Source organism: Engystomops pustulosus, chromosome 6 (assembly GCF_040894005.1).
Source record: "Engystomops pustulosus chromosome 6, aEngPut4.maternal, whole genome shotgun sequence".
Classification (NCBI taxonomy): Eukaryota; Metazoa; Chordata; class Amphibia; order Anura; family Leptodactylidae; genus Engystomops; species Engystomops pustulosus.
The window spans coordinates 46,543,539-46,571,093 of record NC_092416.1 but is presented as its reverse complement, the minus strand read 5'-3'; the positions used below and the strand labels follow the sequence as shown (position 1 = coordinate 46,571,093).

General features: G+C 43.9%; 1 protein-coding gene across 5 annotated transcripts in view; it reads left to right on the top strand.

The window, feature by feature from the left end:
- The window catches only part of RERE (arginine-glutamic acid dipeptide repeats), a 203,094-nt gene that overhangs the window by 80,583 nt on the left and 94,956 nt on the right, over nt 1-27,555 (top strand). For all 5 annotated transcript variants that reach the window (XM_072155929.1, XM_072155926.1, XM_072155924.1 and 2 more), the window contains one exon: nt 8,917-9,374. In XM_072155929.1, coding sequence (XP_072012030.1) covers nt 9,062-9,374 — 313 coding nt within the window. In that variant the 5' untranslated portion in view covers nt 8,917-9,061. The remainder of the gene's footprint in view (nt 1-8,916; nt 9,375-27,555) is intronic.

Sequence of the window (27,555 nt, the reverse complement as noted above, 5' to 3'; positions counted from 1 at the left end):
ATCAGGGCTCATTATCCGGAGTCCCTTCCCTGTGGGAGCAATTTGTGAAACGGGACATCAGCAGCAGGGAGATTACACTCTGTTCACACTATGTTATGGTTAGGGTCACTGCTATGATATATGTTATACGCAGGCAGAATACATTAACATCTAATGGGCGAGTGATTTTTTTATACATTTATTCAGTATAGCGGTATGCATTTTGTTTTTCGTTCCTGAGCATTATAGCATTTGAGTGTTATATATATCATCCTCCTTTATATTGCTCTAGTGCATGTAAAATAAAATATAAAGCGACTTTATATGTGGTTAAATACAGTCTAGCTTATTTTTCTGTCTGCAGCTCCGAGGCAGATTTACTCGTCTCCATGGTTACAGACTACAAGGAAGTTTTTTTTTGTAGTCTGGTTATGATATTTAGACAGCACGTGGATGACCTTCCGTTTGCGGTCCATTTTTTCTTCTCATATTATACTGGCCAACCCAGCTACCGCTCTCTATCCATTATTGAAGTTGAACAGTCTGATCTCTGAAAATTTGCAATGTTACTCTGGGACTCATTGGTGGACATGACAAGAGGACAGTATTTTAGTATAAAGGGGTTTGCTCTCAGATTTTAATCTTATGTCCTTAAAAGAAAATCCAGCATGAATAAACCAGTGGTAATCTTATATTTGTTATCCATGGCCTCCGTCCTTTTAAAACAATTTGTAAAATTATCCTAATGACCCAAAGTCGCGCTGGGATGTAGATTTACAGGCTGTTACACTGTTTTCCTCTCCCTCCTGCTCAGCACTTCCCACTCCCTCTGCCCAATGTAATCTCCGAGCAGAAGAGTGGAAGGGGGGGGGAAGTCTTCCTGCACAGTGTAACAGCCTGTGAAGCTAGCCCTTCAGGGTTAGCTAATTTTGATGATGAAACTCGTTTTTGGAAGACAGTCGGTCACGGATAACATGTATAATAAGATTACCACAGTTTTGGTGCCCGAAGCTATGAGTAAGTGTCCCTGGCTTATCATGCTGGATTGTGAAGGTAGATTTCCTGTAAAATTGAACTGGTTAGGGGAAGCTTTACAGATTCATACATTTGTAGCACATGGCTGCGGCTTCTTTCCTTCAACCATTTAGTATCGCTGCCACACTAGTCCCTGACCCCTGCTAAGACTTAATAGAGCGGCAGCTCCAGCAGGCGCACCTCAGACTGGCGTTTCTGGAGCACAGAGCTCCTTTCATCTGGTAGCGGGCGAGCAGAAGAACGCTCCTGTCTGTGTGTGTTTTTTTATGGAGAACTCAGAATACATGACCAGCACAGATCTTGTTAAAAGATTTATCTGTCCTGGCCAGCTGAAACAGAAAAATGAGCTTCTCCAGCACACACTGTGGTTTCCCTGTGACCATTAGGTAGATATTCGTGTGCCTCTGCCTCCCTGCGCCTCGTGCTTTCATGTTACCTGGGTGAGCGTATCGGGGAGGGCACGTACATACTGGGTATTAATGCACAGAGCGGATGTGTTGGGGGCACTAATGAGTTCCAGGTGTGCGGATCAAGTGACAGCAGAAGACGCGGAGGCAGGGTATTCCGCCCGCTTTGTCGCTTCCCCGCTGGCCGGCCTTTGGGCATGTGGAGTCTGCGCCAGGGTAGTAGATGCCATCCTGGAAGTGGAATCTATATAACAACCTGTCACAAGGAGTTAGAGGAAAAAAATGCAGGCCTTTTCCAGTCCATTAGATCTTTTGGCTCCCCCCTCTAAGCACGGTAATTTATGGATAATTTGGGACAGCTCCTGTTTACTGTTCTGAAGAAGCCAGGGGGTTGTGAGGTCCTCTGCAGCTTTTTAGAAAGTGCGCCTGTTTATATTAGCTTTACTGCGGTTTCTGGATCCAGGGGTAGACGCATGACGGCGAGGAGTAAGCATTCTGGAAGCTGTGAAAATTGACACTTAAGCAAGACTTCATAGTACTGCATTCACCTAGGGGCGGCCGTGGAACAAGCGGGCTGCAGCTGGATCTATAGTGTTCAATGGCAATACTGTAACGTTCTGCCCCCAGCGCTGGCTTTGCAGTTTCCAATTAGATTTTGCTAAATTTGGGGCGAGTTATCCAACTTGATTCAGAAGGAAAAGGGCAGCTCTTGCTTAAAGCAACCAGCACTCCTCCACATTTAAATGAATATCTTGCATCCTATATAGGTGACACGCCATTATTTTTGAGCAGGTGACACTTTGTTCCAGACCAGTTGGGACTGGAGAAAATCTGTGCTACTTAGAAGGTACCTTATGGTCGGATATGAGGTCCTGGGCTGCAGAAGACTGCCTGGACCGCCCAACTGACTGCTGAGGGACTCATTAGTATATTGGCTGTTGAAACCCATGGTGCTGATAGGTAGAGGCTTAATGACAATATTCGCGACACCTATGCAAGGTTCAAAGAGCTGGTGTTGTACAGGAGGTAAATGGTCTTCTTTAAAGGCTACCTATTGGCCCTCTCAGGTAGGGTATGACATAATGACTGTTTGAATTCTCTTTTATGTGACATGTTACTTGTTTACCTATTTAAAAAAAATCTCTAAAGTCATGGGAAAATGAGCAGGGAAGAGACACAATGGGACAAATTTACTTACCCGGTCCTGGCACGATCCCCGTTCCGGGCGGTTGAGCGAAGATTAAGTCCGGTGTGCTTCACGAAGCTCGTGCACCCGAGTTCCTGTATCAGTCGCTTCCCCGTCGAGGTTAAATCCCGCTTGTAGTCCCAATCCGTTGGGTTGTCCAACAGCCCCCCGCCCCCCCCCCCATTTGTGTCACGAGCAAGCCGTCGCCGAAAGATGAGATTTGTATCCTTAAAATGGCTCCAGAATTATGTTTCTCAATGTGACTCATTTCAAGTAAATATGAGTATTTCATCCCCTAGTTACGCCTTGTAGCTTCATGGTGTAGAATCTGGTGACAGGTTCTCTTTAAATATATTAAGGCTGATGTTTGTGAAGATCTTCTCCCTTTCATGCTTTTACCACCCAGGAAAGGCTATTTCTCTATATTTTGGCTCCTGGGTGCCTTCACCTCCCTATTCCTCTTTCGGCAGCCACTTTCTCCCATTCAGTCTTTCCTTATCGCCCCCGCCATGTTATATTGCAGCCCCGTCCTTTCTAGCTCCATCACCGCAGATGACAGGACGCCTTATCGCCTTTTGCTCCGAGTGACATTGTAGGTTAGACATGATATTTGAGGGATGTCAGTACAGACAGATATGCATGAAATGATGGCAGTGCCGTGGATGTTGGTTGCGGTATTAACCCCTGGAAGATTGTTCCAGATGAGGGTGGACTTGTGGGATTGTATGGCTTTAACATTCCCTCTGCCAGTCAGTCTTTTGGGTGCATGGAGAAGAGCCACAATTTTTCTTCTGCTCTGTCATGCAGGACATCACCCGAGGAAAGATTCCTGACCTACAAGCAATGTGAATGTGAGACAAGCCTCCATAGTGAATGCAGAGGGGTTCACAGGCCTTGTACAGGGAATCGCAAGCTATGTTCATCACCAATATCTGTATATGTCTCCTATGGAGTGTATATGGATCACACAACATCTCTGTGGACTGCATATTATCTTATCTTTAGCATAAGATGAAAGTGAGAGTCTCGTGGGGACTGGATGCTGTAAGCTAGGACATATTTTACTGCTTCTGTAAGGGTATCCTCACGTCTCGCATGAAATCCAATCCATTCCACGTATGAGACGGACGCACAAGTTTATGCTACAAAACTGCCACATGGGGAGGAAAAAAAAACCCCAAAGTGGGACCCAAGATTGGGGATCCAGCTCTTCTCACCTTCTCAAATGTAATTTATTGCTTGGCCAGGAGCCCATTTGCCATAGATGTGTTGGTACAGGTACATGGGCCACTAAATTTAAATGTGAGTGGGGAGTATGGGATGTATAAAATGCACACAAATTAGTGGCATTTCACTTACCGGAGTGGGATGTTGGGGCATATTTTCAATCTTACTTTGGGGTAATAGGGATACAGGTACGAATCATCTGTATATAGCACTGTCCTATTCAGCAGCGCAGTACAGATGCACACAGTAAACCTACGCAGTGTAATTCCATGGTCGGATGAAACCATAGTAATGGTGGCCTGGCCCAGCAGCCACATCTGTCCACAGGTTTTGCATGGTAGCTTTGTTGCATTAAAGGGTTTACACACAAATGTAGTTTGGGCCTTTATTTCAACGGACAGCGCACACACACCGATGACCCGGGGCCGCTAACGTGCCCCCCCCCCCCAAAATGAATAAATCAGCCATGTACCTTTAATCTTGTACAATACCATCAAAATATAAAAATAGTTATCCAATCTCCACTTATTTATATTCTTCTAAACCTGTAATTTTTCATTTTGTATTTTTATCATTTTGGATATACCGGTGGGTATATATATATATATATTTTTTTTTTACTCCGGAGTACCATATGGGGGTCACAGGATTTGCAGTGGTATCACAGATGCCAAGCAAACTCTGAATTTTCTTGAGTCAATTTAAGGCGTGCAGGCGCGTCCGGCACTTGTAATTATCCTGCTGCTGGGCAGATGCATTGGAAGGAGCCGGCAGGCGCGGTGAAGCAGCTCTATGTTAATCAGTTCCATTAGGCGCGGAGGGCAGGATGGCGGCGGGGACGCGGCACTGGATGGATTCCGGTTTGGTTGATTTGTTTATGTTCGGTGTCTGGCGTACAATGATACAGTGTCACGAGGTGCCAGGTAGTGCTGAGCGCACACAGCATGGCTCCTATGAAACAAGCCTCCGCACTATGTTCTCTAACCTCACATTTCCAATACACGCTGCTTTTCGTTTACCGCGTTTTTAAGGACAGCGCATATTTAAATGGCTGCGTCTCCTCTACTCAATGCTGTGTGGCATTATCATTAGTTCTCACAGCATGGCCGGCTTAGACAGGATATCCATCGTATGTTTTATATTCCACCTTGGTATTCTCTCTCCCGTCTCATAGTCTGATGTATTCTCTGCAGATCACTCCACAATCCAGCTGGTTTTAGTTTTACATATCTGTCTGTCTCTCCCTGTGGTGTCTGAATTGGAGGTGCGGGGAAAGGCTTAGCACTGGAAAATATCTTTTAATACCTTTGTGGCCATTGATTTAACCCACTGGTTCTGGATAGCTTTGCTGTCTGTCTTGTCAGTCGTTGACGTCCAAACACCCTGCTCGCCCCTATATCCTTGATAAAATGTTGGAGGCTGAGGAGGGAGGGGAAGAGTTCTTGATGTGCAGCCTGATCTGTATCTGGAACATTTTATACTGAGACGTTGTGCAGATGGAGAGGAGAGCAATGCTCAAATCCCTAAGCCAAGCGTTTCTTTTGGACATGTGCCTGACCGAAACAGCGGAGCTTCATACCAGGCTCATTCAGGATAACTTAGTGATTTACTCTGTATGATGGTACCTCCATGACCTGAGCGGTGGCTGGATCACTGCTATATCTTGGTCATACACGAATGCTGGTGACACTATCCCTCCCTATCACCCTTGTGTACGTGCATTCTGGGCTCAGCTGTCTGTGCTTGTGTTTTGGAAGAGGAAGGAAGCCATTGTTGGCCACTTCTAGTAGCTGCTAATCTTCCCTTTTAGGTCAGCTGCCTGAACCATCTGCCTTTGTTGTTGATGGTCGGGAGACAGATTAGATGAGACCTGGGCTCTCTGACCAGCCCACTTGAGATTGTTGAAAAAATAGAGCTCCCCATCATTAAATAATGATGCAATTCGGTTCTCCATAATTTTATTGGATAGGGGGCATCGCTACACCTAGTGGAGCGGGGGTTCTACCATCGACTTGGGGACGCCCTCTACAGCCAAAGGAGAGGAGGTTCTTCCATCGCTATAGATGGGGGCATCCTCTACGCCTAGAGCAGTGGGGCTTCTACCATCGACGGGGGGCATCCTCTACATCTAGAGGAGAGGAGGTTCTTCCATCGCTATAGATGGGGGCATCCTCTACGCCTAGAGCAGTGGGGCTTCTACCATCGACGGGGGGAATCCTCTACACCTAGAGGAGAGGAGGTTCTTCAATCGCCATACTCAGGGGGCATCCTCTACACCTACAAGTGAGGCGGTTCTACCATTACCATAGACAAGGGTCATCCTCTATGCCTAGAGAGTAGGTTCTTCAATCACCTTAGACAGGGGGATCTTTTGTGCCTATTTTATCCAGCCTCACATAGTATGGTACTACAAAAATTGTCTGTGTACCCCCTTTTCCATTGCTGTAATAAATGCTATACATTTCAGTGGATCCGTGCCCACGGCTGTTTGTTTAATGGACCCTGAGGCCAATCCGTTAAAACCTAGCGTATGTCCTATCCAGTACCGTCCCGGATCACTCATAGACTGTAATTTATGAGCATCCGTAAATAATAGATTCAATCCACTGTGAAAAACACACAGTAACATCTGACTTTGGTCACATTCTGGAGCGGATGGCTTGCACTTTATACCTTCGCATGTTGGTCCTGGTATATGATACCACAGGTAAAATTATGATTGTAACTCTTCCCTTTTTATTCATCAGGTACAGATTTGTGGAAGAGCTTGTTAGGGCATTATTCACGCTATACATTGCAATGGATGAATGCTGCAGAGAAAAACCTATTGACATACTGCAGTTATCGAACCTGCTCTAATACTGATACAATGTGGATTTTCCTGGATGGAAATCGGCACCCGTATATACATAGCATTTGCGTTTTGCTTCTACAATGACACGACTACTGTAGGTTACTTTATGAGCCACGTTCTCTATATTGGGAGCATCGCCTCCCTCTACCTTTCTCAGAATAGCTTCTAATTTGAAACGTCTTGAGGCTTTGTGAATTAATAAGCCTGGCCGCATGCACGAGCCAAGGACACCGGAGGTGGCATCTTGTTTACCTTCTCCTTTTTGTGGGTGATGATACATGGTCGGGCACAGGGTACAGATGACAGCCGTTAGCGATTTTTATCTCCCCTATGAGGACAATGGAAAGGAATATCAGGCGGAGGCGCAGCGCCGCGTTAGCTGACATTGTGCAAGAACAAAGTGTTCAGGGACTGGAGGAGATATGAATCTGTGAAAGCAATAAAGGATTTATTCACACTGCATTTCCTTTAGGATCACGGAGGTTTAATCCTAATAAGGTGCTTAATACCAGATCCTGTCTTTGCTCTCTTTCCCTTGTCAGGCCCTGCAGCTCCTGCCGTGGGCTCCAGCGTGTGGGGTATCACGCCATATAAATAGACGTATTGTTCAGGATGTCACTCTCTCTCTGATCCGCTCATCATTCCGAAAACATACTCCAAGATTGGAAAAAGAGGAGGGTGGAGGCAGAAATCTGATCTGCTTGAGGAAGTCCATGATCCGGTGGACACATTGCTGCATGTTGTCAGCCGGTACTTCATCTCCCCCTCCTCCTGTAAAGGGAAACGTCAGAAGACTTCTAAGATTCCCAGGGAAGATAAGTCAGGCCTGTGGGTCTGTTTAGCTTCATTGACTTTCAACAGGAAGGCCGGAGAGGAAGCTGGGTTATGTATTAGAAGTGAACAAATCAGTGCAAATGTTCGTGTTATGATTCATAGGCAGGAAAGAGCCGCTAGATGGCCGCCGGCTTGTGACCCGCTTAGTTTACATTGCAATAAAAATCCCATCACCTTGAAATTGTCTTCTCTTTCCAGTGGCCTTAGGTGGACACTTTATGGTCGGTCTCCGCCGCACTGACCTGGAAATTGACAGTCTCACTGTAAACATATTGTATTATGCTGCAGATCCTATGAATATGAGTAGCCCTAGGCGGGGAGATGAGCTGAAGCTACTGCGGTGCTTGTCACAGGACTCGTAGCTAAAGTGGCGCAACACCACTAGGAATGCTACAGTTTGATTTTGGGGATTTCCAATAACTCATGGGCAGGGAGTGGTGTTGAATTTTCTTTATTTCATGTATATATTCTATGATGACTTCTTTTAATCAGATGGACACAAACTAAACTACAGCCCCTTTGGGTAGGGTATGACATATACTTTCTAGAATTGATGTGAAATCTTGCCCTTTTACTCCAAGGCCATTGGCTGAGAAGAGTCACTTTTTGTTTGAGATGAGTCACTGTTAAACACTGGAAAAGGATTATCAATTCAGACAGCCTTGTATTGGACTCAGGCTTGTGATTCTGTGAGTTATACAACCAGAGACCTGCATCCCACATACTAGCTAATGTGATGTGAGATGTTATTCCGATCTTTAATATTATACCAGAACCTTGGTTCTAAGTACCAAAGAACTGAACATGGGGTGTCTGAAGTGACTCTCCCCATCCAGCCTCTAAAAGTGACTCCTCTCTAGCAAAATCTGACTCTTCTCAGCTAATTTGTTTCTGGATTTTTGACAAGATTTCTTATTAAAAAGGCAATACTGTAAAGGATAGAATATTTCATACTCTACCACAGGGGGCTTCTAGTTTAATGAGGTAATATATGGAGACAATGTCCCTTTTAAAGAAAGAAGTGAATTTGCTGAAAAATGTTAAACTGTAAAGGAGGGTATACAATGATATCATCTCGCGCCTTAAATTAGATGTCTGTGTTAAGGCTGATTGTGTATTTTGTACCCCATTATTCCCATTGAGGGATTCGGCAGTAAATGCTGTTATTCATGGTACAGTATAAGTGTAGTTCGCTTGTGTCTGTTCTATGTTGTCTGATATAATAGAGTCGTCTTTCTCTCGGTGCAGTCAAGGCTATTGACTCGAATATGAGCATTGATGTGATATTATGTAGCACTTGCATCCTTGGATGATTGTCCTTATAGCAGATAACTGTTTGTGAAGGGGTTGATAACAAAAGTATTTATTCTTCCTTTTCATCTTCCTTTGCACAGAGCTTTCTGAAGCGCTGGGGTTGTTGGAGTGGTCCAATTTTTCCTGGAATTGCGTGATAAATTCAGAAGACTGAAGCCCAGGCTCACTGTCTACCTTTCACGGAGGCCCAGCCGTGAGAGGACAGAAGAAGGCACGTGGCGAATCATGACGGCCGACAAAGAGAAAGATAAAGACAAGGATCGGGACCGGGATCGGGAGAGAGAAAAGCGGGATAAAACCCGCGATGGGGAAAACTCTCGACCACGTCGCAGCTGCACTCTGGAAGGCGGTGCCAAAAACTATGCCGAAAGTGACCACAGTGAGGACGAGGATAACGAAAATAGTGGGACAACGGCGGAGGAGGCTGCCAAGAAAAATAAGAAAAAGATGCCAAAGAAGAAGTCCCGATACGAAAGGGCCACCAATGGGGAGATTACGTCTTTCATCACAGAGGAAGATGTGGTGTACAAGCCGGGAGGTAAGAGACTTCTCCTGAAACGCCAGCAATAAACTTGTTTGTTTCATCCGCTTTTTGTAATGATTATTCTACCTTTAGGAATATGATGGCTTTAGCGGATCATTGTAACACATAATTGGAATGGCAGCTACAATAAGCGCTTTATGTAAATGTGCACGAGAATGATGAACATCTTGGGGAACATTTTGTTTTAGCAAGACCCTGTTCACATCACATGTGATATGATCACTCCGAAAAGCTTGTGTCACACAGTCATCTCCTACAGCAGGATAAGCGGTAGATTTGTCATCCATTGGCCTCCGCTGTAAAATAAATTTGTATAAAGTATAATATAAACTTATTTAGAATTCAAGTACACCTACACCTATTTAAATATCCCTGCTTGTTATACACGAGCACAGCAAACACAGCTCTACTACATCCATAGTCGCACACACACATTCCTGCTACATCCATCCATTCATGTCTGCTACGTATATTGGCTCACATGAACACACTCATCACTGCTATATACGCACACACACAAGACCCTCACCAATGCTATACACACATCACTTTTTCATACCCAGTCCCTTTTATGCTTCTGATATGACTCTAGGTCCTTCAGGTATTATTTATGTTGGGACGGACAGGAGAGGACAGTGCAGAGGTTCTTCTTTCTGAGATCGGATGAAAAGCTTTATCGGCGCTTCCCCCGATCCCTAGGACAACGGTCAGAAGGGTTATCAAAGCTGGATCCTCCAGACTGTAAGATCCCAAATGTACAGTATATTGCACATGTATTGTGACTGGGGCGCTATAGATTATTTTGGAAGCTTTCACCAGCATAAATGCCTAGTATACGGTAACATAGTGATGTGGTCGGAGCATAAGGGTCGTATAACGTTAAAGCTGAGCTTCACCCTATGCCTCTTCTTCCAGTCCTATTATCCCTGCTTTCCCTTATTATATTCCTTCCATACCCCATTGTTGGGCAGAAAATATTTCTGTATTCGTAGACAAAAATGTGTCTCGCCAGTGTTATTTTTGTGTAGTATGTAGACTAGAAAGCCAGGATATAAACCTGATGATGCTGAACAATGGTTATGACTGAGCTGCACATAGTGTGAAGGTGAAGCCTGCAGACTTCATACATACTCAGTAGGTCGTGCAGTCTGTTGTAGCACCCACATTAATGATCCATGTTGACATAAGCAGATTTCTGGTATTTGCACTGTGCTAATAGAAAGCTCAATGTTAGTAAATAATTCATTTGGTTGCTGTGATTTACTCGGCACTTTTCTGTATGAGACCATTTCTGTATGAGACCATTTCTGTAGTCCTTAGTCATCATTCTGGCCTCCTCCATCTACTGGCCGGAGCTTCCTGAGAACAATATTACGTGTCCAAGGAAGGTAGTGCCCATCTCCTATCCATACATCTGACTCCACAATATCTATATATACACACACTCTGTTGTAACTCATACTTGAGTTGATACAGCCCTTCAGTCCTGGGACTTCATAATACTTGGTTGGAGCTAGTTAAATAATGTAGCTGCATGTAACCTACTATCAGCATTATTTCACCTTTCAGAAACCACTGAGCGCATCCTTCTTATATCATTAGAAGTTGTTGGTGACTACTTTATAGTTGGCATTTTTGTTGGCCCTAGTACCATACAGCCCATTGAGCTATTGGCAGTACATGTAAAAGGAAGGTATGAAATAAAAATGTGTTCCCGCTTTGCTTCAAAACTCCTATACAGACCGATGTATCTCCATGGTAACAGACAACAATGTAACTGTAGTCTGATTGTGAAGACATAACCTCATCTCTGTCCTATATTTAATAATTCTTTATAAAGCACACACAGATTACGCAGCGCTACACAGAGCTGGCCAGATCAGTCCCTGTACCCAAATTGGGCTCATAATATAATCAACCAGTCTGTTTTGGAGTGTGGGAGGAAACCCATGCAAATGCGGAGAGAACATTCAAACTCTTTGCAGAAGTTGTCCCTGGGACTTGAACCCAGGTCCCCAGCGCTGCAAGACTGTAATGCTAACCACTAAGCCACCTTGTATGCCGTAGGAATGAGGCCTTGCAGTGCCCTTCCAGTCAGTTTTCCATATAAATGGGTGGCAATGTGGCTTAGTGGTTAGCATTACAGCCTTGCAGTGCTGGACCCCCTGCGTCAGACCTTCATTCCATATCCTGCAGATAGAATAGGTCTTGAAAGGGTTATCTGATTATATATATATATATATATATATATATATATATATATATATATATATATATATATAATTTTTTTTTTTTTTTTAAGGGACAAAAAAAATGAAGTTGCATTGTTGGAGAAATCTGACCTCTGTGCTGGTACTTGTGTAGGACTAGTAAGGTTATAGTTCACCTACGTGTTCTACTCATTTACTTTAGTGATTGATAAGGTTCCTTTTCTTCCCATTACTTGCAGAGGACCTTGGTACGGTCCTGTCACCTCCCCCTGTCTTATTACTTACATAACTCCGGATCCCAGATTGAGCCATTTTTACGAGGACCTCCAAGCAGATTAATGTTTTTTTTTTCCTCTTGGCAAAATAGACGAGTAACAATCCATTTCATGTGCAGTGTTTAGCTGCTCAGCACAAGTTCCCGGCATTGATATAAAAGATCTGTGCGAGTGCTGAAGCAGCTTGTACCATGGAGAAAATAAATGGCTGTGTGCGCCATCATGTGTCATTACCTACCCTGCACTTCCCGGCTTCACAGCCCTTCTCTCTGCATGAGGCAGAGCTTAATACAAATAACATATTTAGCCTACTGAGGTTAGAGCCCTGCCTGCGATTTTAAGCCCTCTGTTTTCAGTGGAAGACAGAAAGGTTACACACACTTACTCAGATGAGATTCTGCCTTTCCTCAAGCAGTCTCTGGAGGATTGTCAGCAGTAACGCCGGCTCGCCCAGCATTTGATAGCAAGCGATTTATGCCACCCGCGTCCGGCCTGGTACGGGGACAGCGTCTGCCTGCCAATCAGTAGCTGTACAGGAAACCAAGCCGCTCCTCATTTATTAGTAATAAATACTGCCTGGGGGTATTATGCAACCTTCGCCCCCCTCCACAGTAAATCAATACATCATTCTTATTTGGCTTGTTGCAATGGAAATGACTGCATTAGTCATCATTACCCCCAAGGACATGAACCTGAGGATCCATATCTGCTCTATTTGTGCTATTGTCTTACTAGATTGTGTATTACAGTGATGACCTACCTGTGCACTGACCACGCTATCATCCATGGCTGCCTTGCCCCCGTATAGTATACAATAGCGGACTGACCCATGGGCAGCCTGCGGAAATTTAACATTTGGCTTGAAGGGGTTGTCGGAATTAGGAAAACATGTTGTGGTTATTCAGAGCACAGTGCCATCCGTGTCAACTGGTTAAGTAGGGTATTGCAGCTCAGTTGTATTTACTTTATTTACTTCAATGGATGTGAAATGTGATACCACACACAGCAGTGGTGGTGCTATTTCTGCTAGGACGTAGTCATTGTAGTCATCTAGACAACCCCATATAATAAAGGGGATCTCTGCTCTCCTGATATGTCAGTTTTACTCTATACTATTCCTTATAAAATGACCCTTTCGGGAAAGGTTATTAAAATTTTACATGTGCATTCTGAACTGGATTTGACTATTCTGCTCGTTAGTCCGGCCAGCACTGATGGGTCAGTATCAAACACCCCCCCAACTTGTAACACCCAGTTGTCATTCATCACAAAGAGCTATTAGGGCCAGTTCCCATCTGCGTTTTGGCTTCCGTTTAAAACCAAATGAATAACGGATCAGTTGAAGAACGACTTCCATGGACTTGCATTGGCTTCCGTCAGTATCTGGTTTCACGTCTTTCTGTTGGACCTACTGTTATTTGAGCAAATAGTAGGAAAAAACTGAATACTGATGGCTATATAAAATAACGATGGACCAAAACTTTTTTTATTTAATGGATCCATTAAAGGTATCCTTTAAAACAAACTAACTAATGCTATGCTACAAATTTATCCGCCAAGACAATGGGGCTTATTTACTAAGGGCCCCGCGGCCGCATTTCTGTCAGGTTTTCCGACTTTTTGGGGATCGCTCCGCCTGGACAAAGATTTAGAAGGGCGTTGTGTCACACGCAATTGGATTTTGGCGCCGGCTATCATGCAACAGAAATTGGGGGGGGGGGGAGGCGTGCTGTTAAACAATCCCACAGATTCGGACTGAGCGCGGGATTTAACATTTAAATTTTGTCACAAGACAATGCACTTAGATGCACCAGGAAGATGAAGGTGAACTCCGGCGGACCTGAGCGGGGAAGCGACACATGCAGCATATCGGGCGCACAATCTTAGTGACTCGCACCGGAGTCCACGATCGTCGGACAACGCCCAGGAAGGATTGCGACAGGACCGGGTAAGTAAGTGTGCCCCAATATGGTTTTTAAAATAACTGAGAATTCTAAGCAGAAGCCAAAATGGGATGGGAACTCTTAGATGAAAAATGTTATTAAATGTATACCTATAAATTACATACAAGTAGATTTTCTTAAATGTAAATATTTGTGTATCTGGATATTAAGATGGATTAAGATCTTTAAATAGTGCCACCATATTCTGCAGCTTGTACAGATCATGGTGGACATATACAGATATTACATAGCAAGAACATAGATAAAACACTAGAAGTGCACATCCTGCTCACAAGAGCTGACAGTCCTCAACTGTATATGGATTTCTCGAATCACTGGTTACAATGGTAACAAATTCTCTGTATAATGTGATGGTGTGTAAGTAATTGGATGTGGTGTGAAATTGTATCATAAAGTTAATTTAAAAAAAGTTTCAGAACTTTACATTAGAAAATCACCCTCATATACTTTGGATTATTAGATATGCAGCTCCTCTGTATAACTGCAATAAATATTCATTTGTTATATTCAGTATCATTATATTTATATTTTGTTGTCTTTTTTTACCCCACTCATTCCCTCTGTTCTGCAAAATTCATGCTCACCATAGCAACAAATTGATTTATTGCAGGTTATGTACAGCGAGTACTGCTTCCACCCATCCCCACAAGGGGCTATTGATTTCCACAGTCAGCTGGAATCGCTGATAGCTTGGCGTGATATGGCAGCAGTATTTGTCCCTTTCTCCGCGAGCAAACAAAGCTCTTGATTAGTGCCGCAGCCTTAATATGTGCTGTACTAGCGCCTTAATGTGCGCGGGGCCCGGAAAAATCCATCCAGACATTACCCTGGGGTTTGTTAGGTCACGCTGTGGGCTGGATTATCATCATATTGCACTGATATAATGGGATGATGTTGTCTTCAGTAGCTACTAATATGGCAGAGCTGTTCTGTCTTCCTCTAGCATTTCTTTCCCCATGTAGATCCATAGGGGGCACTATTATGATTTATTGGTATACTGTTCCATTTAATAGGCCATCTGCTGCAATTCCTTGAAATGACACATAACTGCGTAGGACCCAGTTGACGCTTTGGACAGAAATGCTCTGTGTGAACCTGAGTGTAATCTTGGAAGTGTGGACTCAATGAAGGGTTTTGGTGGGTTCTGGTGTTGGAGAATTGCATTTGGAATTGCATTGAGGGGGGGGGGGGTCGTGATGTGAGACAACATCACTTCACTTAGCGGGAAGGTTAATTAAAATGTCGGAGCCAAATGTTTGTCCTCCTTTTCTGATCACCAACCAACCAAGGTCTGGCCCCGGCATCAGACGGGTTAACATTTCCCTTGCCGTATTGGGATGAAACGCTGGCGATTCGGTGAGTGCAATGCATCTGTCAGCTGACCCGGCCTGCTCTCTCCATAACTCATAGATATTCTATAAACATGTTCATTGGCCCTGAGGGTTAATGAGTAAGGAAGCGGCGCTAGCGAGGATGATTCTCTGCCAGCTGAGTTTATATCAATGCTTCCTTTGTGCTCATTGTCCTGAACTGAGGCTTGGTGTATCATCCTGCCTTCCTGGCAGATGAGGTTATAACCTCTATTTCTCACTTGTGTTGTGTGCTGCGATCAGCATTAACCCGTTCTCGGCCGCCCAGATACCGAGGCGGCGTTAGTTAGATTGAAATACAAGAATTTGGCTCCTGTCTTGACAGCTATTGGCTCTTCCCTGTCATTGACCCATGTGTTTGTCATCCTTCCAGATATTCCTTATGACAGTCACAGCCGCTGAGAAAGGCCAGGCGTGCCAGACTGGAGCAAGATTTCTAGGGATGGCCGGAGGGGGATTGGGGGAGAGCGTCGGGTTCCTTAGCCCAGTTGTGCCATTTTTGATCCAGTTCATCTGCTGAGCAAGCGGGAGGCGCTCATTAGGATTCGGCAGGGAAACCTTACCAGTACCGCAGGATCCGTTTAATAGAAGTCCTCGCTAAGGCCTGCATCCAGATTTTTGCCTGCAGCGCAGCTAACAAAGCCCGGCTTCATAGCCCCCTTTTTGTTTGAAGTGCCGGATAAGAATATTCGTTCCCTTCTGGTTTTTAATTTACTACCCGACTCTTCGTGTAAAGAGCTTCATCAAGGGCGCGGTCCCTTATTACACCCCGTGCATCCGCAACATGTGATAAGTTCACCCTCAGATGTGTTTCTAGAAAAGTGAAGGGCATAATGAATATGGCAGCCATTACATTGTGTTACCCAGCTTTGTCAGGTTCCTGAACGACTCCTAAAAGAAATCTACAATCAAAATAGAGCTTGATAGACCAGGGACTCGTATATCCAGATACTGTGTATGTGATGATCTTCTTTGTTAACTGTGCCCTCCTAAAATCAAATTTTAAAATTATGCTAATGAGCCTGAAGAGCTCTGGTGGAGTTGCCGCGACCCTTCGGTCCTGTAGCTTTACATACTGTTACGCTGTGCAGAAGCCCCCTTGACATTACCTCAGGCAGAGGTGTGGAGTCCTGAGGGAGCTGGAAGAGGTGGAAACAGTTTAGCAGCCTGTGAAGCTACAGCATATAGGAGCTCTGGTAACACCCACAGGAGCCCTTCTGGCTCATTGACATAGTTATAAAAGTTGATTTTATAAGAAATGGGGCCATGGAAACCTAATGCAAGAAGATAACATCCAGTACAGTGCCTGGAACTATGATACAGTAGAATCTAAGTTGATACAGTTTTGAAAAAGTTATAGTATTTTTTTTCAGGTGGGAAATGCTGTGTGAAGCAGGAACAAATGTAACAGTCTAGTCACTTTTCTCAAATGGCTTTGCAGGTTTTTTGTGTTTTTTTTTTTTTTAATACTTGAAAGTCTGTGAATGTGAAACCTTAGAAATCTGGAAATAAAGTGTAGTGATGAGGATTTAATGTGCCCCATAATGAATAAAATAAAAAAAGAAAACCTGCTTGACGGGCAGATCGGACATGTAATAAAGCTTTGATGTAGAGCAGTGCATTTGTTATGTTCTACACTGTTTGTCGGTGCATATATCAGATAATATTCATCTTGCGCATGGTCTGAGGTACATTCCAGCTCCTGTCCTTGTGAAGGCGCTATCCTCCACAGCCCATGCCCAGCAGCAGCCATTTTGTGGTTGGGAATCTTATTTCCCTCTGTGTTTGGGCCCTCCCTTGAGGCAGAGATTCCAGGAAAATGGAGTCTGAGTGACATCCATGTAATTGTGTTGTGTACATCCCTGTCTGAAGTGAACGGGTGGAATAAAACCCCCTGGCGGTGGGAGGCATCTCGCACTCGGTGCATGTGAAGGGCTTCTTGGCTCTTTATATAGGCCGGATCCTCGCCCCCTTCTCTGAGGCGCTACTAATCATGTGTACACAGCAAACATCATTGGCCGGTGCTAACAAGGGCACGCCGGCCTGCCCGGTCTCCTCACAACAAGGCCTGGGACAGAACAATGCCGCCTGTTACACTGCCGGATAATAGCTGAAATAAAATACTTCACAGCCCTCTTGTATAGGTGAAGATGTGCTGCTCCCGGCCGCTCCATGAATAGGCCTGTCTGCCAGGGATTGTGCAGCCGCCTTTGTCACACTGAAGCAGTTTAAAGCCTGACAGATGGAGAGCTCCTCTCTGATCAATAGTGGTGGATCCAGAAAATGGCTTTGTGTGTTTTTTTTCGTTTGCTTCCCCTAATTGTTCCTGAGGATGGGTAACCTGCTAAATTAAAGCCAGGACATTGATTTTTGGTTTACTCCACATTGATGTACCCTCACCCACGATGTTGGGGAAATGTGTATGATTTACAAATCCCATACTTCCATATTTTGCACTGTATCTGAGGTTATATTGGGAAGGTTGGATTACAACATGGCCAGTCTTTGTTCTCATGATAGGGAAGCTTATACAGGTGGTCCCCTACTTAAGAACACTCGACTTACATACAACCCCTAGTTACAAACGGACCTCTGCATATTGGTAATTTATTGTACTTTAGTCCTAGGCTACAATAATCAGCTGTAACAGTTATCAAATGTGTCTGTAATGAAGCTTTAGTGTTAATCCTGATTCTTATGACAACCCAACATTTTTAAAAATCCAATTGTCACAGAGACCAAAAAAGTTCTGGCTGGGATTACAATGATAAAATATACAGTTCCGACTTGCATACAAATTCAACTTAAGAACAAACTTACAGACCCTATCTTGTATGTAACCCGGGGACTGCCTGTACTATGTTAAATGGTTTGTATTGGGATAAGAGAAGACATGGACATTTTCACCTGGAAGCGGCACCGCACAAGTTTGTGGGTTATACTTTTCATTACAGTGCTGAGCAACACTATAAGACACAGGTAGTACACTGTAGTGCATTGCTATGCCACCACATATACAGGGATCTCACCCCATTTACAGGAATTCAACCCCATATACCCCCATATACAAGGATTGCACCTCATATGCATGGAACCTACCCCATCTCACAACATATAGAACCCATATTTATAGAACTTACCCTATATACAGGGTTCACACTCTTTTATACAGGCATCCCAACCCATAGACTCCCATTTACAGGGATTCCACCCCATAGAAACTCCATATAGAAGTTTTTCACCACATGTACTACCCATATGCAGGGATCTCACCCCATATAGATGGTTTTTGCCACATATGCATCCTATATGCATGGATAGCCCCCATATACAGGAATCTTGCCACATATACAACTCGTATACAGGGATTCCTGACCCATAGGTTCTATATATACAAGGATACCAGCCTATACACACCCGATATACAGGGATCCCACCCCTTTGCATTATGGGGTTGATAATGGGAGCACATGTTTTCTAATGCAGAGCAGATGTGTCATGATCTTTTCACCCAGCAGTCCTATTCCAAAGACTGCCGCTGGAGGACGAGTATAGTGATAGTAAGGCGCTGTGCCACAGTACATACAGTAACCTAGAGTAAAGTAGACAAAGTTCTCTTATCCCTGGACTCCTATGAAGAGGTTATATGGATTCTGCCCCCTCTACATTTTTGTAGGGGTGACTGGAAGGAACGCTTTATTAATGTGAGCTCTTTCCTACATGTCCTTCATTGTCCCTGGCTTGTAGTACGGTCAGTAGCCTGAGCATGGTAAATGGCTTGCTGCCTGGCCGCTCGGGTGTTTACATGCACATTGGGATTGCGGTGATGACATGTAAGCTTAAAATGAGTTTTTTTATGTGGTCTGCAGCTGAAGACATCTAGGAATAATATGGGCACGCACTTTGATGTGAAGGAACCGCTGTAAATCGTGGCTGGATCTCAACATTGCTGCGGGAGATCAAATTGGAAGCGGCTTTGCCTCAGTGCTTTCTGTGTGGATAACAGATGGAGATGAGCAGAGAAACGTGCATCAAGCTAATAATCACCTAGTGAATGATGCCCTTCAGTTCTACAGAGATGTACCGCAACATCTCCTGCCAGGCCGCTCTCAGGGATGGAGTCATTTTTATCTATTGTGCCATCTGGGACTAACCGCAACATAGAGATTGGGGAATATGGGTTTATTCTATGACAGCGAGTTCTAATTAATGTATTCTACTGTATTATTAGTGTCTGCGGAAGGTAATGATTGTACAGAAGCTTAGCCATAGGTGATCTGATTAGTCCATGCCGTGATCACTGCAGTCATTATGTAGGATAGAAGGACTTGTCACTGCTAGATCACTCGCAAATGATGGATAACAGTAGTGTCAGCGCGATCGCCATCCTGCCCTGAAGTGTGCGTTTAACCCTATGTTCTTAATCTTCTGCTGTCACGACTACATATGACAAGAACAGGGAGTCCTATGTCAACCATTGGAAGGGAGAGATGGTCACCTATGCTGGGGAATGACTAAGATGGGCAAGACACATCCCATGGTGATACTCTTATTTAAACGAAGGAGACATAGGACCCCTCTTCTAGTGATTGGTGGGATCCCCATTGATCAGACATTCTTCACTGTTATCAATGGTTCCATATCATCAATTATTAAATACTCTAAAACATAAAATCTATAAATCTGGGACCTTTAAAAATATTGAGGCATATACACTGCTACACTTAGTCATAATACAGTATTTTTCTAGTTGTTTTTAGCCCTTCTCGTTCGATAGTACACTTATGTTTGATTTGAGTTGGTGCTTTTATAGTTCTTTTGTAAAGTCGCTTTGTTAGTGATGGCAATAAGTTGGTTTAGTCAGTACATCATACCTGTCTTACAATGCCGCTTTACAAAGTTTTTTTTCTTTTCTTTTTTTCCCTCCCTCCTGATCCTCAGCGATGCTTCTAGGTCAGGGGCACAGGACTGTGGACAGTGCAGAGGATGAGATTTTATACATTGTAGCTACAAGGACTTCCTGCTTCCCGTGGACTTCATGTAATCATGTTGCCAGGGGCAGCAGGGACTCCTCATATCATATATGATTTATAAAGCGCTACACAATTTGATGGTGCTGTATAAATAAAGATTATATTATTATATATCACTGTGAAACTGAGTCCTTTCCTCTGCACTTAGCTTGGTCTGTGGTTCACAGAGAAATCACGGTAGTCTGAAACTAACCTTAAGCTATCTGCAGCGTAGCAGTAATGCCACAGCCATGCTGCAAGCAAATCAGCTGGGTGCAGATATGGTTTTAAGCTACAGGAACACTACATCTTTTTACGGATGTGTTTTAGTTGTATTTTTACGGCGCATATCTGACTATGTGGTCATTCACTGGCCCAGTGAAGGAGACGATTGTCCAGACCGCACAACGATAACCTTCACCCTAATCCTGCCCGTATTGTGCGCCCGGAAGTCACACGTTCAGTTTTTAAATGCAGTTTTTTTTTATGTCTAAACCAGGACTAGTTTTAAGCAGTCCGTTGAAAAAAAGCATGCGGTTTTTGAAAATGCATCTTTTTGACCGGTTTTCCCAATTATCTTAATTAAAACGGGTCAAAAACGCATGCATTTTTTAACAGACTGCTTAAAAACGGGTTCAAAACGCCACGTGTACCGCTGGCCTAATACTGTGATTTTGTTACAGCAAAGGTTGAATTCTGCACCAGGACCCGCAGCAAATAAATGACATACGGTACTTTTTATTTGTATGTATGTGATGTGGACAAATCCCATACACTACGTTGCTTGGAAAAGTTGTGCGTACGTCGTGTGACGGTGGCGTTAAGGGGCTGAGCACAAGTTGATGTATGTTGTGTTATTTGTGCAGTTTCTGAATAAAGCACCTGGAAGCCCCTAACATCATAACAATGGGATAGTAATTCTTAACCTCATTATGGTCATAATTGTTTCTCTATCCTTGTGCATATTTTTTTCCTCCGCTTCCCCAATTATACTCGGCTAACAAAAAGCTTCTGGAAAGGAGATGATTGAAGCCAACACAATATCCTTGCAGTGTTAGGAATGCCTATTAAAGAGATGACACCCCCTCCCCCCTGGCTGCGCCCCGGCTGATTGCAGCTCCATTTGTCATATTTTACAGTCGCCCGCAACGTCTAGAACACAGCGCTGCTTTCTATGGAGCTTCCTGATTTTATTACATTTATTCATCTGTCTTAATTTTAAAGACATTCCCATCTGCACCTTTTCACATTTATGTTTCGCATCAATTTATGTATTCCTCCTCGCTTATTTCTCAGCGCTCGCTGGATTTAGCACAGTACGTCTCCTGCCATCAGTTTCTTTTTATACTTTTTTTTTTTTTTCCTCTCTCCTCCTTCCCTCTTAAAGTGCATATGTAATGTACATCTGCGGAGCGTCTGCCTGCGCCAAGTTGCTCACTTCTTGTATTTTTACGTGTAATGTGTGTTTTCATACCTCCGCTTTATAGATTACCACTATTTTAAAGTTTGTGTCGTGCGAAAAAACTGTTTTGATTTTCACTTGTCATTTCTTGAGGAGGAGAGATACAAAAGGGAACTAAGCAACAAAAAAAGAAGCCATCTATATTTGTTACATCAGTAAAGGATTCACCACTTTTGCAGAATCTATAGTACAGGGATGTTTCTTGAGAACACAGATTGGCTGACCAATTATATTTTCTATGCGAAGGATGTAGTGATACTTTGTACTGAAATGGGTCCTTTTAATGGAAACTTGTCACTCTGAATAGGTAGGCGGAATGTTATAGAGCAGGAGGGAGCAGGAGCGCAGTTTGGTTATATGTGATGGTAAAAGACTCTTTATGATTTATATTTTTATTACTTTGGGACTTTGGTGTCTAGTGGGTGGTCCCTTGTAAATGTGTACCCACATATGAGTTAGCTGGACACGTTCACCGAAAAAGTGTGTTCTGCACTTGCTCTGATTTTGTTATGACATTTTAACAAAAATTCTGAGAGGCGCTTTATGAATACTGGTCTGTTGGAATAACGGTGCTCGACTGTTTTTGGAATTTCCACAAAAATTAGATATTTATGCATACTCATACATAGAGAATACATGGTAGAAATCACAGAATCTTTCCCTACACAAAAATACGAAACAATCTGCTCAGCTTCTGTTGATCTCTGATGTGTTACATACAGATAAGACACTATGTAGAGTCTGCTCAGCTCCTCCTGCTCTATAATATGCTGCCTGCAAATAGAACATGATGTAGAATCTACTCAGCTCTTCCTTATCTATAGCATGCTGCCTGCAGATAGAACACTGAACAATTTGTTCATCCGCTTCTGCTCTATAAGATTCTACATGCAGATAAGACACTATTTACAATCTGCCCAGCACCTCCTGCTCTATAACATATCAGTACTGCCTGCAGATATGAGACTTGGCTCTTCCTGGTCTATAATATGTTACCTACAGCTGGTCAGCTCCTGCTTTATAGCCTGCAGATAGGACACTATGTACAATCTGCTTCTCTTGCTCTGTAACATGCAGCTTGCAGTTAGTACAGCGTGTTTAACACGGTGGGTTTCCTTCAAGCATGTTACAACTGGCTGTAGAATAATAAGATAATTATATTGTTAGGGGTATAACCAATGTCATCTTGCTCTACAAGTCATGGTTTAAAAATCCCTCCAAATATGGAAGGTTTGATTTCACAGGAGTTTAAAAAAAAAAACAAAGCACATAAATCAATTCAAGATGTATTTTTTGTCCGCTGCTTATACACGAGCTGTGCAATGTGGTTCTTGGCAAATCTCCCAGATGGTCCATTTACCCATCATGGCTTATAGAGAGGCGCTGGCCCATTACAGGTGTAGCTGCATTACTCATGGCCTTTTCAAGGCCTTAGCCATATGGACCGATCTGTGCTGAGAACATCAAGAAAGGTTCTCCAAGATTCCTGAGCAAAGTCTAGAGTCACAGAAGTTGAGAAATAAGCCGGTACTTCATAATGCAAAATTGTTGACATTATATAAAGTTAGAAAATCTCATTATTTGTCTTCTCTTCAGTGTATTTTTAAAGTAGGTTGTTTGATGTCTAACATGTTGGAACATATTAAAGGGGTTTTCCCACAAATACAAGTTAGGCTCTATCCACAGGATAGGGCCTAACTTGCTGATCAGTGGGGGTCTCAGTGATGAGACCCCTACAGATCACAGAAACGAGGAGTTCGATGGGGCCTCGGGGCTTGGCAATTGAGATTAATGGAGCAGAATCTCATGTTCGGCCGTCTGCTCCATTAATCTCATGGAGCGTCGAGGGGTCCGACGGAGGTACAAGGGACTCAATTGGACCCCTCGTCTTCGTGGTCTGTAGGGGGTCTCATTACTGAGATCCCCACCGATCAAGTTTGTATTCGTGGGAAAACCCCATTAAGCATACATTTCCCACATGACTTGTTTACCGTGTTATCCATGGACGTTCTGGGTCTGCTGGAGTTGGAGTTTGTCTGTCTGAGAAATGAGATATAAGTGAAAAACCAACAAACACGAAGTATGGAATCTAATGAAGTGAGCGGCTTTATCAGAAGACAACAACTCGATAAGAAACTTTTATGAGCGAGTAGACATTCTGTAAGGAGATGCGGCTAGTTGAGTGGGCGTCGTGGCACTCGGCTTAGCGGCAGTTTTTATCAATTTGGGAGCCGCGGATTACAATTAGCAGTCATTAATTCTGTTCTGCAGAAATATGTTCCATTTAGTGTACAATGAGAAGGTAGGCATGAGCGAGCTTAAACAGATGACATCGAAATGATGCCGACAGTACATTAAACCTGAGCAGCAGTGGGAGAAGAACTACTAGTGGAAAATGGATGCCAGTGATACATACGTGTAATGATATAATCTGGTAAGTCAGAGGTGAGTGTGAGGGCTGGACCTGGCTCGGAATAACATAACACAATAAAAACTTGTACTACCTCTCTCCCCTGCTGTTCAGATACTTGCCTGATCGGTAAAGATTAAATTGCATTGGTATTTAGGTGGCTTAAAGGTTAGCATTAGAGCCTTGCAGCGCTGGGGACCTGGGTTCAAGTCCCAGGGTCATCTGCAAAGAGTTTGTATGTTCTGTGTTTGCGTGGGTTTTCTCCCACACTCCAAAACATACTGGTAGGATGATTAGATTGTGAGCCCCATTGTGGGCAGGAACTTATTTGGCATGCTCTGTGCAGCGCTCCGTAATCTGTGTGCGCTATATAAATAAAGGAATTATTTAATTATTGTAGTTGTAGCATTTCTGGAAAAAAGAAATTGTGTTTTTGTGGACTTAGTGGTCTCTAGTATGTTATAGGGTTAGTTTTAAGCTGAGGTTATCTGGATGAATTGGGTGTGGGGTCCGGGAGTGCTTCTATTATAGGGGCAGCAATCCCTGCAGGTCTTCATCAGTTACTCAGTATAGCCAGTGATCGTTCAGAGGGTTAAGTCAGTAGATTTCAGTAGGGACTTGTTGAGGATCGATCTGTTGCCTTAGAAACTATTTTAGGTCCATTCCGATCCTGGTTCACATTTTAAAACGATACTCCAACTGGTCAGAAGAACAACTGCGTCTTAGATGAGCTGTGCTTTCCCAGACAGCTAACTCTTGTCTGAACCAGGATCAGGGTGACGTAACAAAATAAAATTCTGACCCCACAGCTTTTGCTGGTCTACGAATGTGCAGTTGAGCTAAGCTGCAGTTCTACCTCCAACCACACCGAGTGCTGTTTTGTAGAGATTAGTGCCTGGTATTTATACCACCTGGCAGCTCCTACTAGTGGTAATATTCAGGCAGAGTATTTTTGCACACTTATTGTGTCATAAATAAACATTTCACTGAAGGAATCCTTGCTCCGGTGCCCAGTGATCCCATTTATCAGGGTTTTTTTTGCCTTCCTTTTGTTATCGCTTCATATTCTCCCCTCGACTCATGCTCTCCATTTTCATGGTGTCTGGGCATTCTGTGTCATCAATTTCCTCAGAACAATACTGTAGCCAGAGCTCATTTCTGTTTAGTTAGAGCCGAGATGAGACAGAAAAGAGCCATGGCTGCCGCTTTGTTCCCTGGAATTAACACAGTATAGAGTTCTCAAGCCGTGTGACAAGCGATCACAGGAGTCGGGGAGGAAAAGGGGCCCCCGAAAAGTCAGGGTGCATGTAATAGCCATACTAATTGCTGGATAACACAAGGTATTAGGGGTTTTTTCCCCCCTTTAAAGTTTTACAGTTTGTGTATTTTTCATGGCCTTCCCTGTCACCTTTTCAATGTATTCATTTAGCTCCGTGACCTCGTTTTTGAGGGGTTGTGCTTTGTGCAGCGCCCCAGGCGTTTGATTCAGGATGCCCTGCAGATAATGAGGCCACAGATGGAAGTGTTTGATGCTGACATTATCCTGGATCGATGCCTCTGCCATCCGTCACAAAGAAGCTTATGTGCCCTTGTAGAGTGGAGTCAGTACAAGGTTTACGTCAAGCGTTTTGCCAGCCTGGTTCTTAGATGATTGGCCTTGCTCACACCGCTATGGTTTATATGCTGAATTACTGTACCATAACTGTAGTAATTACAGTATATCCACTGTTTTGGGATAGGACCGATGCCTTACAATGTGGCCATTTTTAAAGATGTTCACTTATAGCAAATAATTTATATTGTTTCTGTAAACGTTTCAAAATTTTCCAGTATACTTTGTGTATCAATTCCTCACGGTTTTCTAGATCTCTGCTTGCTGTCATTCAATAGGAGCCTTCATTGCTTACTTCATGTGCATATACATTGGCCCCTGATCATGTGCTGTCACACAAACGGGTGAACGGATCATTAGTATCACAGAAAGTAACGAGAGCCGTGTGTTATAACAAACCACCTGTGTGACATCACATGACCAGGGATATATAACGAGCTGTGTACCGGTGTGACATCACATGACCAGGGGTACAACGAGCCATGTACCTGTGTGACATCGCATGACCAGGGGTATAACGAGCCATGCACCTGTGTGACATCGCATGACCAGGGGTATAACGAGCCATGCACCTGTGTGACATCGCATGACCAGGGGTATAACGAGCCATGCACCTGTGTGACATCACATGACCAGGGGTATAACGAGCCATGCACCTGTGTGACATCACATGACCAGGGGTACAACGAGCCATGCACCTGTGTGACATCACATGACCAGTGGTATAACGAGCCATGCACCTGTGTGACATCACATGACCAGGGGTATAACGAGCCATGCACCTGTGTGACATCACATGACCAGGGGTATAACGAGCCATGCACCTGTGTGACATCACATGACCGGGGGTATAACGAGCCATGCACCTGTGTGACATCACATGACCAGGGGTATAACGGGCCATGCACCTGTGTGACATCACATGACCAGGGGTATAACGAGCCATGCACCTGTGTGACATCACATGACCAGGGGTATAACGGGCCATGCACCTGTGTGACATCACATGACCAGGGGTATAACGAGCCATGCACCTGTGTGACATCACATGACCAGGGGTATAACGGGCCATGCACCTGTGTGACATCACATGACCAGGGGTATAACGAGCCATGCACCTGTGTGACATCACATGACCAGGGGTATAACGAGCCATGCACCTGTGTGACATCACATGACCGGGGGTATAACGAGCCATGCACCTGTGTGACATCACATGACCAGGGGTATAACGGGCCATGCACCTGTGTGACATCACATGACCAGGGGTATAACGAGCCGTGCACCTGTCGAATGGCAGTGACCTAGAAAACCACAAAGAATAGATACAGAAAGTATATTGGGAAATTGTGTAGCTTCTTGTTACACAAATTTTAGCAATTATTTGCTAAAAGTGGACAAACTGTTTAATGTATGCAATATTAGAAGTAACCAAGGACTTCAGTGACCTGCGTCCTTGGATGGACACTACACAAGTCATTGTGGAAGGAGATCTAGGGCAGATGCACACAACAGTGAAAATTATCCATGAATAACGGAGGAAAAGTAGACTTAGACCAGGAACCAAGAAAACCGGTGTACTAAAGGGTTAAAGGGGTTGCCCAGAGGTTAAAACACCTGGCTGCTGTCTTCCAAAAACAGCTCTTCTCCTGACTATGGGTAGTATGTGGTACAGCTGAGCTCCATACTGGCATAAACCATGCTCAGGTATGGTGCATTATCAACCTTTGAACAACCCCTTTAAGGATTTGCCCGATTTCCTTTCTAAATAAGGTGATGAGGTCAAGCTTAGTGTTGAAGGAAGTCACTCCCCAGCCAGTGCGGTGCCCTACTAATATCACTTTAACACTAGTAATAGAC